General features: G+C 38.6%; 2 protein-coding genes across 10 annotated transcripts in view; one reads left to right on the top strand and one right to left on the bottom strand.

The window, feature by feature from the left end:
• RAB11A (RAB11A, member RAS oncogene family) overlaps positions 1 to 4,039 on the top strand; it is a 20,708-nt gene extending 16,669 nt beyond the window's left edge. Inside the window, exon 5 of the mRNA XM_086322963.1 lies at positions 2,290 to 4,039. Coding sequence (XP_086179089.1) covers positions 2,290 to 2,429 — 140 coding nt within the window. The 3' untranslated portion in view covers positions 2,430 to 4,039. The remainder of the gene's footprint in view (positions 1 to 2,289) is intronic.
• The window catches only part of MEGF11 (multiple EGF like domains 11), a 400,952-nt gene continuing 390,973 nt past the window's right edge, over positions 3,129 to 13,107 (bottom strand). For 6 of the 9 annotated variants that reach the window (XM_086322954.1, XM_086322956.1, XM_086322955.1 and 3 more), the window contains one exon: positions 12,877 to 13,107. In XM_086322954.1, the coding sequence (XP_086179080.1) occupies positions 12,947 to 13,107 (161 nt within the window). In that variant the 3' untranslated portion in view covers positions 12,877 to 12,946. The other 3 variants (XM_086322959.1, XM_086322960.1, XM_086322958.1) reach the window with 1 other exon arrangement.

Below are 13,107 nucleotides of genomic sequence, written 5' to 3'. Positions count from 1 at the left end.
TTCTCGGTCCAGTCACTGAGCTGGTTGTCATTGGTTGACATCTAAAATCCACTTTTCATCACATGTCACAGTTTCTGATGGAGAAATGGTTTGTTGTTGTTGCTTAGGACAGGAAAAGATGCTATAAAATGATGATTTTTAAAATTTTTCAGTCCACTCATGAGGCACCCACTTACTTTGCTTATTCACCTTTCCAATTTGCTTCAAATGTTGAATGACCGTAGAGTGGTCGATGTTGAGTTCTTCAGCAAGTTCTCGTGTAGTTGTAAGAGGATCAACTTTGGTGATCCTCTCAGTTGGTCATTGTCAACTTCTAAAGGTCAGCCACTGTGGTTCTCATCTTCAAGGCTCTTGTCTCCTTTGCAAAACTCCTTGAACCACCACTACACTGTACATTCGTTAGCAGTTCCTAGGCCAAACACGTTGTTGATGTTGCGAGCTGTCTCCACTGCTTTACGACCCATTTTGAACTTGAATAAGAAAATCACTCAAATTTGCTTTTTGTCTAACATTTGCCAAGTCTAAAATAAATATAAATAGCAAGTAATAAGCCATTAGCCAAAAAAAAAGAAATGCAAGAAGTGCCCATTAAAATGATGTATAACATAACTTTTGAGCAAGGAGATCAAACCAGTCCATCCTAAAGGAAATCAGTCCTGAATAGTTATTGGAAGGACTGATGCTGAAGATGAAGCTCCAGTACTTTGGCCACTAATATGAAGAACTGACTCATTGGAAAAGACCCTGATGCTGGGAAAGATTGAAGGTAGGAAGAGAAAGGGACGACAGAGGATGAGATAATTGGATGGCATCACCAACTCGATGGACATGGGTTTGAGCAAGCTCTGGAAGTTGGTGATGGACAGGGAAGCCTGGCATGCTGCAGTCCATGGGGTCACAAAGAGTTGGACATGACTGAGTGACTGAACTGATAACCACATTTATTTAAGAGTGTGTTTCAGTATCAAATGACAAAGTTCAACAGTGCAAAACTACAGTTACTTTTGCACCAACCTAATATGCTGGGGATACAGCATGAATAAGGTAGTGCAGTTTTGGTCCTTATAGTTTGTTGATTGAAAAAAAGGCACAATCTGAAAGTTGAGAATTATATTTTTTATTTGGTGGACTTGCCCTAAGTCCAGGAGGCAGCCTCTCAGATAGCTCTGAGGAACTGTTTAGAAGAGTTAGGAGAGGAACCAGGATATATAGGAGGTTTTGGAACAAAAATCGGGTAGTCTGGATTCAAAACTGAAGAAAACCAGACATCTCAAGTTAATGAGTTTAGGGCTGTCCTGTGTATGGGAAGTCTGAAATCATTCTTTTGATATGCACCTTAACTAGCTAGTTAAGGTGCATATCAAAAGAAGACTTCCCTGGTGGCTCAGACGGTAAAGCGTCTGTCTGCAATGCTCGAGACCTTGGTTCGATCCCTGGGTCGGGAAGATCTGCTGGAGAAGGAAACGGCAATCCACTCCAGTATTATATTGCCTGGAAAGTCCCATGGACAGAGGAGCCTGGTAGGCTATACAGTCCATGGGGTCACAAAGGGTCTGAGCGACTTCACTTACTTAACTAGTTAGTGCCAGTATATTACTTTTCTCCATCCTCAATTCCCTCAGGGTGCTTCTTTGGGGAGAGCGGGTGGGTGTGGTGGCTGATGGCCCAGCATCTTCTGCTTACTGATATGGCAGGGGACATTTAGTGGAAGAGGTGGATGCTAAACAGTTTTGCTAAGTGTCCTAGAAAATCTTAAGTTGCCTGTTTTGAATGATTATCTCATTGCAATTTAACTTTAGTTCAGAAGGCATTGATACACATTATCTTTCCATTCTTCTTTTCCAAGAGTTCTTTGGGATTTTGACTTGTCTATGAAGTTGTATTCTTCACTACATACAGAAATACCTACTGGGTCTGATAATGCAGATTTAAATATTTTTCTGTGGTACAGTGTCAATATATGTAGGTTTCTTTGATAAGGTTAGAAATTTAGATCTAAGCCCTATAATCTCTTTAGACCAAGATTTATCTAACTGGTTGGTAAACCTTTCCCTCTGGAATGGAAAGCCTTTGTTTCTGTTCTTACCTTAAGGGAAATTGTGAAATAATGGGTTGACTGATCAGTGGCTGGTTGAAAAAAGAGCTTTGAGTATATGAGCTCTGTTCAGTTTATTTGCATTTTTTTCTCTTGTGAATATAACTTCTACCTCTGTGTATCTTTAATTTTTAATCACTGATTTATGGGTCTGTTCACAGTGAGTGTTGCTGTTTCTTTTTTGTTCCCCTCAGAGATATACCGCATTGTTTCTCAGAAGCAAATGTCAGACAGACGTGAAAATGACATGTCTCCAAGCAACAACGTGGTTCCTATTCATGTTCCACCAACCACTGAAAACAAGCCAAAGGTGCAGTGCTGTCAGAACATATAAGGCGTTTCTCTTCTCCCCTAGAAGGCTGTGTATAGTCCAATTCCCAGGTCTGAGATTTAAATATATTTGTAATTCTTGTGGTCATTTTTGTGTTTTATTACTTCCTCATACTTACGAATTTTTCCATGTCTCAAGTCTTTTGATTTTAGCTTTATAAAATCATCCATTTGTCCCGAATGACTGCAGCTTTTTTTCATGCTATGGCTTCACTAGCCTTAGTTTAATAAACTGAATGTTTGGATTCCTCAATTACTGTTTACTTTTCATCATGGAAGCTGTCACTGTAGGACATAATAGAACTTGATCCCTTGAAGCTCAGACCTGTTGGTCTTGATTCAATCAAATTAAGAAGACTGTAGAAATAAGCTATCATTTTGCCACAGAGCAGCTTATAATTAACACACTCTTCTCTCAGTGCAGAGTATATTTCCATAAATCTAAGAATTGCCCTATAAACATAGTAGAATTTTGAGAGCTTATAAATTTTCCATTATTCTGGAAGTCAATTTCTAAAATGCCTTAATAGGATTATGTAGTTTAGTAAATTTTGTTTTTTAATTTTTGTAAACATCAAAGTTGATTAGAGAGGGGGGAACACTTTTTTCTCGACAAGAATTATCTTAATAAACACAAAAGACTGTGATGATTTCAGTAGTAGCATGGTTATGGGGCCATAAGTCACACAGTGCTGCCTGGCAGGCTGGGAACCGGAGAGACTGGTGGAATTCCATCTGAGGTGCCTTTGTTACAGTGATCAGGCAGCCCAAGTCATTTAACTTCTCTAATTTCCCAGCAGTATATTATGTGGCATTTTATTGCTCAGGCAATAACTGGTTTAATGCGCTTAGTCTCTGATGGCAAAGTGTTAATTTTGTCTTAAAACCTTCCAGTAAATGCAACCTAGTTTTATCACCATAGCCACCAGCAGGCATGGATAATTATTTTAACAATGCTGATTTTTGAGTTTTGTAGTATATTATGGAATATAGTCCAGTTAAATATCTGGTTTCAGTATGTTAAAGAATACAAGAGAGGTTAATTTCTGCTCAAGTGGTACCACTTAAAAGGCATGTATTCTTTTAGTATATAGATGAAATAGTACCTTGAGTTTAAATAGAATGCATTAGGCATTGTACAAACCTGAAAGTTTTCTTCCACTACATTATTGAAATCAATGGAACAACTCATTTTTCATTCTGAAATGTGCACACTAATATTTAGTTTTATTTTTTTGTGAATAATATTAAGCACTTAACTCTGAAGTGTTCTGAAAGTTGTGTCAACTAAAGTGATACGATTCAGGATGGTGGAATATCCCCAAAATATACATGTGTGTGGGCTTGCCTAGATTACTATGTTTCATAGTTAATCTGTCTTTTGCGGTGCTCATGACGTGTGGGGCACACGGAAGGCATTGCTGTGGTCAGTCTATTTAGTTTTCCTCTGTAGCCCTTTTATTATTTTGGTGTATTAGTTATGAAGATACTACTATCTCCTTGTAAATCGCTACTTTGTATTTTATGCATGCTCTGTAACTTGATTTTTTTTTTTTTTAAGTTACTGATTTGGAATATATTCACATTCTAATAAACAGTTATAGGGGGACTATTCTTTATGTTGTCAGATTATATTTTTCCTTTGAGTGCTTTGGATGTAGCCATGAAACATTTGCTTCTGATGATAAGAGCATAGGTCCTTGGATAACAGAGTAAACTACTGAATTGGAGGCATCATTATATGAATTCAGCTTTGATTTTAGACATAGAGTTCAATTATTCTTGGAAAAAGTATTACCAAAAGCATCAGGAAAGTAATCTCTGTACTTTGGTATGTAACAGCGTCACCAGTCCCAAGAAGAGGCTCCATCGCTATTTTACTCAAAATCGATAGTTAAGTTTTTACAAAATTCTTTGAGAGGAGAGACTAGATAGTGAATTGAAAATGAATAAAGTAACTTTGAATTTTTACCAAGTGTAGAGTTAATGTTGCCTTGGGCATGATTGGATCTTGGGAGAATTCCAGGAAACCTTAAGCAGTATTAGAAAATGAATTTGATGGCATTTCAACAAGTATCTTCATTCTAAACAGTATCTCAGGAGACGGACTGTCTCAAGAAACATTAAGTTTTTAAATATTATGACAATTTAGGGCTCAAGGCAGTTGAGAAGTATTTTGCTTTTGGACCTAGCTTTTCATTTACTTAACTTTGAATTTCTAAAAACCTGTTTTATTGTTCTGAAAAGTCACTTAGCCATCTTGACTTTATTTAAACTTGTATGTCGTCATTCTGAAAATGCTACTTACGATTTCTGTCCAGTAGTAGTAATTATTCAGTATGGGTGAATTTCTTTAGCCGTTACATTGAGAAGACTAAATTCTAATTCTCAGAAGGGGTGCCAGTTGGTGACTTAGGCCAAAGGGTTCTGCAGGTAGACAAGAATCTTAAAGAGTTGGGATTGCCCATTAAAGCTAGTCATGTTTATTTCGTCATTGGGGAAATAGACATCCTAATATTTGTCAGTGATTTGTACTTAACAGAATGCAAATGCTCTCAGTGGTTTGAGCTATTGTGATCATCTCTTCTATCTAGAAAAAGAAAAGCTCTACTATTCAGATAGTTTTGGCCAACATCGGAAGCAGAATGATTCAAAGGTTAGGTGGATAATTTAGAACTTAATTTCAACCTGTTAAATTTCAATTTCTGGAGTTTTTTTTTTTTTTTTTAAGGAAAAAAATGAAGACTGTATATTTGATGTCTCACAAACATCATAAGCCTGAGAAAAAAATTCAAAATACGAATTTTGCATGAGGACTGTGCATAAGGATATCTATTCCCTGTGTGGAAAAAAAGATGAACAAAACCTGTGCAAGGACCCTCTTTCACCGTTACATTTAGTGGGTTAGCATAGTCCAACTAGTGCCCCAAACCTGCTTTCTCTTCTCCTGTTTGGGTCAGTGTGGGAGCTGCCTTCCTTCCTAGGATTTGGCAGGTCAGCTTTTCCTCTCATCTGTACAATAGGCCAAATTAACTGGAGTTGTCATTCTAATGTCTTAAATTGTAGGAGGCTGATGGTAACAATGAACTAATACAAAATGCTAATGTCATTCAGTTCAGTTCAGTTCAGTCACACAGTCGTGTCCAACTCTTTGTGAACCCATGAGCCACAGCACACCAGGCCTCCCTGTCCATCACCACCTCCTGGAGTCCACCCAAACCTATGTCCATTGAGTCGGTGATGCCACCTAACCATCTCATCCTCTGTCGTCCCCTTCCCCTCCTGCCCTCAATCTTTCCCAGCATCAGGGTCTTTTCAAATGAGTCAGCTCTTCGCATGAGGTGGCCAAAGTATTGGAGTCTCAGCCTCAGCATCAGTCCTTCCAGTGAACACCTAGGACTGATCTCCTTTAGGATGGACTGGTTGGATCTCCTTGCAGTCCAAGGGACTCTCAAGAGTCTTCCCCAACACCACAGTTCAAAAGCATCAATTCTTCGGCACTCAGCTTTCTTTATAGTCCAACTCTCACATCCATACATGACTACTGGAAAAACCACAGTCTTGACTACCATTTAAGTAAAGGAGACCATCAGGATTAGACTGAGAGAGAATTTTTATTGAAGTATCCATTTTCCTAAAAACCGAATTGGATAGAGAAAGAATATTTGAAAGGAAGTTGATACTAGGCATAAAATTAGAAAGTATGTTAAATCTGAGGTAAAAGGTTGAACATGGTAGGTATAATAGAGTGGGTGACAAAGCTTGGATATTAGCCACAGGTCTTCTAGTCATGTGTCTCTGAGCCTCACTTTCTCCAGGGGACTGGATTAGATCCTTTTGGAGGTGTATCCTAGCTTTAATTCAGTAATCCTATGAATGTACCCGTTTTTCAGGTACTAGAGCCAAATTATTATACATTCTAACTAAAATTTAATAGCTAAGTTAAAGTCAGGTGTACACTTTGCAAGATGTTTCTGGTCTTACAATAACTTGATTAAAATCCTATCTTTATTTCCATGTTAATGCCATTAAATAAGACGAAAGCTTTCAGAACATTTGCAGAATGACTGTTTCAACAATATGCATCAAAGTACCATATGTATTATGGGGAGAGAAACACTTGAGGGGCTGCTTTGTCAACTGTGAACTGAGAATTGCTTGTTTTTTGGGCTTTTACTGTTAAAATTCCACTGGCTTTTAATATATACTTTGAAATATATTTGTGTTTGGGAGAGAGAACCTTTAAAAACTTTTGTGTTTAATTTTTTTAATTATTATTATCTCTAAGAAGAATCTAGTAAGGTAGATGAGTTCCTGGACTGAATCCAATAGAAGCAATGATTAAATCCAAGTGTATAGGTTTGTGTATTCACACACATGATATAAATGGCATTATTTGGCTATTAGTAAAGTAATCTAATTATTAGTAGTCTCCACATTGGAATTGAATTATTTAACATAATTGAGCATAGAATTGATAGGTCCTGGCACAGATGTCATGTGTATTGGCTGTTAACTACTCTATTATTAGTACCAGTGATGGTGGTGAAAATACCCAACAGGATTCCTTTCCTGTGTTTGAGTCAATGTAACTTAACTTTGCCTCAGACCACAAAATCTCAGACCATGTTATCCCCATCCAAATGAGCAAGATTACTGCTTTCAGCACTCATTCCCAAGGCTCTGCAGGGCTATCTACTAGGCTAAACAGCGCCTTGGAGGCAGAAACTGGAATGAAGAGACAGCTTTTGCTACAGGCTAGAGTTTCCTCCTGTGGGTTTGGACTGGACCACTGCTCAGAGTCTTTCTAGCTTTACAGAAAGCTAGAAGGAAGGAAATACATAGTCACCACCCTACTGAATCATCAGGGCCCTCTATTTATCCCTGCTATATTGTAAGATCCACAAAAGTAGGGAAGGTGCTTTGTTCATACTGATACTCCTAATGTTATCTCTCCTACAACCCTGTGTTGAAACAATAAAGAAGGAGCATGGGAAAGAGTGAAGGGCCAAATCCTAGGGTTCATTCTAGTTTAGCTTGTGAGCTGTAGTCTGAGAATTACCATTTAGATTAAGCATCTTTAAAAAATTTTATGTAAAATTACTACATAAATAATATATAGTAATTGTTACATTGTGCTCAGTCTGATTCTTTGTGCTCCCATGGATGGTAGCCCACCAGGCTCCTCTGTCCAAGGGATTTCCCAGGCAAGAACACTGAAGTGGGTTGCCATTTCCTTCACCAGGGGATCTTCCCAATCCAGGGATTGTACCCGCATTCCCTGTATTGGCGGGAGGATTCTATACCACTGAGCCACCTGGGAAGCCCTAATAATTATTATATGCAAGTATAAATAATAGTATGATGAATCCTTTATGTATCTATCATCCACCCGTTCTGAGATTTTCCATCTTCTGTTGCCATATACAGATGAATTGGGCCTCTTCTGTCTCTCCTCTGGCTTCATGAATGGCTAGTAGCATCATTCTAGAATCTTCTGTATTGAATGCACAGCTTGTAGTGATTAAGTACACAACCTGCTGCCTTTATCATTTATTGCTATCATTTATGGTATTCGGTGGTATTCTGAGTCTTAAAGTCATAGACTTAAAACACTATTATTCTTAGTAAATACCTTTTTTAGCCTTACAACTCTTGATTATGTATTATCTTTCACTTAGATGTCAAAGCCCCAGCCTCCCTGTTTTGAGGATTGTCTGTTATATCTTTTCTGAATGAGTCTTAATCTCTAAATTGCAAAAATACATTATTTTTGGTTCAGTTCAGTTCAGTCACTCAGTCGTATCTGACTCTTTGCCACCCCTCTATAAATCACAGCACGCCAGGCCTCCCTGTCCATCACCAACTCCCGGAGTTCACTCAAACATGTCCGTCGAGTCGGTGATGCCATCCAGCCATCTCATCCTCTGTCGTCCCCTTCTCCTCCTGCCCCCAATCCCTCCCAGCATCAGAGTCTTTTCCAATGAGTCAACTCTTCGCATGAGGTGGCCAAAGAACTGGAGTTTCAGCTTTAGCATCAGTCCTTCCAAAGAAATCCCAGGGCTGATCTCCTTCAGAATGGACTGGTTGAATCTCCTTGCAGTCCAAGGGACTCTCAAGAGTCTTCTCCAACACCACAGTTCAAAAGCATCAATTCTTCGGCGCTCAGCCTTCTTCACAGTCCAACTCTCACATCCATACGTGACCACAGGAGAAACCATAGCCTTGACTAGACAAACCTTTGTTGGCAAAGTAATATCTCTGCTTTTTAATATGCTGTCTAGGTTGGTCATAACTTTTCTTCCAAAGAGTAAGTGTCTTTTGATTTCATGGCTGCAGTCACCATCTGCAGTGATTTTGGAGCCCCCAAAAATAAAGTCTGACACTGTTTCCACTGTTTCCCCATCTATTTCCCATGAAGTGATGGGACCAGTTGCCATGATCTTAGTTTTCTGAATGTTGAGCTTTAAGCCAACTTTTTCACTCTCCACTTTCACCTTCATCAAGAGGCTTTTTAGTTCCTCTTCACTTTCTGCCATAAGGGTGGTGTCATCTGCATATCTGAGGTTATTGATATTTCTCCCGGCAATCTTAATTCCAGCTTCTGCTTCTTCCAGCCCAGCATTTCTCATGATGTACTCTGCATAGAAGTTAAATAAGCAGGGTGACAATATACAGCCTTGACGTACTCCTTTTCCTATTTGGAACCAGTCTGTTGTTCTATGTCCAGTTCTAACTGTTGCTTCCTGACCTGCATACAGATTTCTCAAGAGGCAGGTCAGGTGGTCTGGTATTCCTGTCTCTTTCAGAATTTTCCACAGTTTATTGTGATCCACACAGTCAAAGGCTTTGGCATAGTCAATAAAGCAGAAGTAGATGTTTTTCTGGAACTCTCTTGCTTTTTCGATGATCCAGCGGATGTTGGCAATTTGATCTCTGGTTGCTCTGCCTTTTCTAAAGCTTGAACATCTGGAACTTCATGGTTCACGTATTGCTGAAGCCTGGCTTGGATAACTTTGAGCATTACTTTACTAGCGTGTGAGATGAGTGCAATTGTGTGGTAGTTTGAGCATTCTTTGGCATTGCCTTTCTTTGGGATTGGATAGGCATTTTATTAAGTTGACTTGACTACCACATTAAGCCTTGTGAACTGACAAGTTGAAAGGCTTTAGTTTGACTTAAGTATGAGGAGTACATATAAAACTTTGAAATGAAAATATAAGGGAGAAATTTTAAACATACACCATTGAATGCATTCAGTAAGCTATTTTTAGCATCTGTATTTTATTACAAAATTAATTCTGCTTCTTCTTTACCAGTTAGGTCACAAGCATATGTTTTAAAAGATCCTAAAACAGATGCACCCAGCGTACTATAGTGGGTGATAACTTCTATTGGCAGACAGCTATTCATTACACTTATACAAATTAGGTGGCCATTACACTTCCCTTTATTCCTTTCCATAGAAGTACCTTTGTGCCTCTGGAGCTGAGCACAAGTTGTAATACTTGTCTTTGAGTCCACATATTTGTGAAAGCAGAGAAGTTCTCTATTTGAGTATACTCATGTGTGTGCAGTTCTTCAACAGTTTTGGGGCATGAATGTGTTGTTCCCATTCATTACTTTAAAGGGAGAGACTGTCTTCTTATAACTTTGATAGAACCGTTTCACTTTTATTTTCAAACCCTTATCAGGATGATTTTCACTTTTCTAGCTCTCTAGAGTGACCACACAAAATGTAGGTTAGTTGTACCTTTAAACCTAAGGTGTAGATTATAGACACATTTTCAGTGTGCAGCACAACAGTAGGCATTCTTGTTAAATTAGTTTGAGAAATCCACTTTATTTTGTACAAGGTATGATCCCTTTGCACAGTGAACAAATATATTACAAATCTGGATTGTTTAAAAAAGTATTGCCATTTCATAGTTGCATTATGCTATTGTACAATAATTGTGTTGTTCTTATTCATTTGAATTGTATGCACATCACTGAGTCAAAACTTAATTTCTGTAAAGTAATTGCACAGATTTTTCCAAGTTGCCAATCTAATGTACAGGGCACGTGTTTAGGTTGACCACGAACCTATTTGTGACAGTGCTAGACAGAAGTTCCTAGTAGTTGCTCTCTCAGATTGAAATGTCTTTTATCCGTAACTCTTAGTTATGTGAAGGTTGCTATTGTCACAATAGATTAATCACACCCTCTGCCTTTCCCTTCTCCCTTGTATTGCCTGATTTGAGTTGTATTACATTTCTTTGAAAATCATAGAATGCTAGAGCTAGGGTTGTTAGAGCTCCCTTACCTTTCTCTGCTTCTCCCTTTTTTTTTTTTTAAATACATGGGGAAAAAAGGAACCCAGAGAGGGCAAGTTACACTAATCTTGACCCAGTGCTTTTGCAATTTACCATGTCACCTCTTGCTGAATTTTGCCCAGAAGATACTCAGCAAAAAAGAGGTGAAACTTGAAACTTGAGTGATGCTGCTTGTTTGCTGTTTGCCAGGCAGTAGTTACTGTACACGCAGGGTGAGGGAAGAAGGTAAAACTTGGATTGAGACCAAGTTCCTCTTTGTTGATCTGACTTCACCATGCTTGTAGATCCTTACTTGACAAGATACTTGAGCACTTGTTGCCCTGAAATACTGAGGTAAGTCTCTTATCTATATTTCTACATATGTATGAGAAACATTTCCTTGGGCCTACAAAGTAATTTTCTAGTATTTATATTTTAATAAGGCTTTTTGGAAAGTAAATCTGCTGTTGCTGATCACTTGCTCCCATGCACACATGCAGCATTCATGTAAGTGTTAGATTTCCCCTAACAGTAAAATTTGTTTACGCCTTGAGTGAAGTGGGGGAGGGAGGATTTACTCATTTATTTTCTTGCTTTTGCTGGTTATTGCCCAAACTAATGGGTTCCATGGCAGACTTCCAGTGTGTGTCAAGGGCTGCAGAACTCCCACATTTCCTGTAGCAGCTGTTCCAGCTTTGCAGTCATTTACAGTCACTTGGTTCCTCTTCTATATACCTGTTTGGAAGTATTTTTTATGGCCTGGACTGTTAATCAGGGAATGGAGTGGTATCGGGGTGTCCGTTGGTTTTCTCAGTTTGCCCTTTGGGTGTTCAATTCTTGTGAGGAGGTCCTCCTTAGGGTTTGGGAGTGGTGGCTTTTTGACCCATCTGAGCTCTAGTTTATATTCATTAAAGTAGAACATATAGATACACCAAATACTGGAATCGGGGGCATTAAGCTCTTGTAATACATTTTTGGCCATCTCAGTAGATGGTGCTTGGAAGGTGGAAGTAGTTCATATGCTTAAGTTTTTACATCATGTCACAGCAATTTGTTACAGTCCATTCTTTAATCATTTCATTTAGTTCCATCAAAAAGCATAATGCACTTTAACAACTTAAACTTCCCATATCCACTTTTAGGAAGTGGATTTCTACTTCCTGAAAGTGGGAGTCTAATCTCTTCTACAGTTTTAGGTTCCATACTACATCAAGCTCAAGATTTATGAAGAAATGCTTGAAAGCATGTACTTTTCTGAGTCAAGGAATGCCAACCAAAATAAATTCGGGAGGCCAAATAACCATTTGTAGGGATATTTAATTCTTACCAGTCTATGACTGCTTGCTGAAAGGCATCATCTCAGAGTTTTATTTCATATGAAATGACTCAGGAATTGGATGGCTAAGGAGATACAACAAGGCCGGGATCGGCCTGCAATGTTCTTGAACTTTGAATTGGCAAGATTTGGTAAAGCTGGCTTAGAAATCATTGTTTGACTGAAAGAGGCTGCTGTGCTCTGGAAACTTTTTTCTTCTACTCCTACCAGGGGCAGAAGAGGGAGAGTTAATTTGTATTTCTTAAAGTTTTATTAAAAAAAAAAAATTGAAGTTGTCAGCATTAGACTATATATTAAACTCTGTAAGCTTGGCTGTTATAATTTGTTTGACCTGACATACATGTACAGGTGCTTTAGGATTGATGTTAACACAGTTTATGTCTATGTATTAATTATCTTCGGCAATAAAGCAGATAATTGAGGGTAACAGGAACTAAAGATACATATACATTTCAGGTGCCTCCAAGTAATCCCCTCACCTCCCCAGTTCCCTTTCCTCTTAGGAAAGTTGGTAAAACCTATTCTACATGCTTTCTAAGCATCATGTTTCAGATTATATATATATATATATATATAGATAGATAGATAAATATATATATATATATATATTTAGCTGATGTTGATGAGTAGCTGTATCTTAAATGTTTTAAAAGATCATGTCAACCAGAGCATTTGGGGTTGGGGGTGAGTGGGTGGGAAATTTTGGTTTTGAGAACAGACTTTTTGAACAATTAATCCAGTCCCTTGGAAGCTCTTCTTTAGTTCCAGGTGTTATAACTAATACGCAGCTGGAGTCAGTCTGTACCATTATTTCAAGTCAAGGGATTGTCTTCTTTCAGAGAGTCAGAGAATATTCAGCAGAGCACATTGCAAGAGAGAGGCTTATCCCTCTTAAGACTGCTTGTCCTGGGATGGCCCACTGGCAGGGCTCTGTCTTACTGGGAGGAGGTCATAATGACCAGGAATATGGCTGTTCCTAGGTAGGTCGTATGGATTCTGGATATAGCTGGAGTTACAACCGCGGCCTTCTTGGACCACACTGACTGTGGGCT

The sequence above is a fragment of the Bos grunniens genome, chromosome 10, assembly GCF_055505025.1.
Source record: "Bos grunniens cultivar Pamir isolate PY7600 chromosome 10, Bosgru_T2T1.0, whole genome shotgun sequence".
Lineage (NCBI taxonomy): Eukaryota > Metazoa > Chordata > Mammalia > Artiodactyla > Bovidae > Bos > Bos grunniens.
The sequence above is the reverse complement of the archived record's forward strand: the minus strand, read 5'-3'. Positions and strand labels throughout refer to the sequence as shown.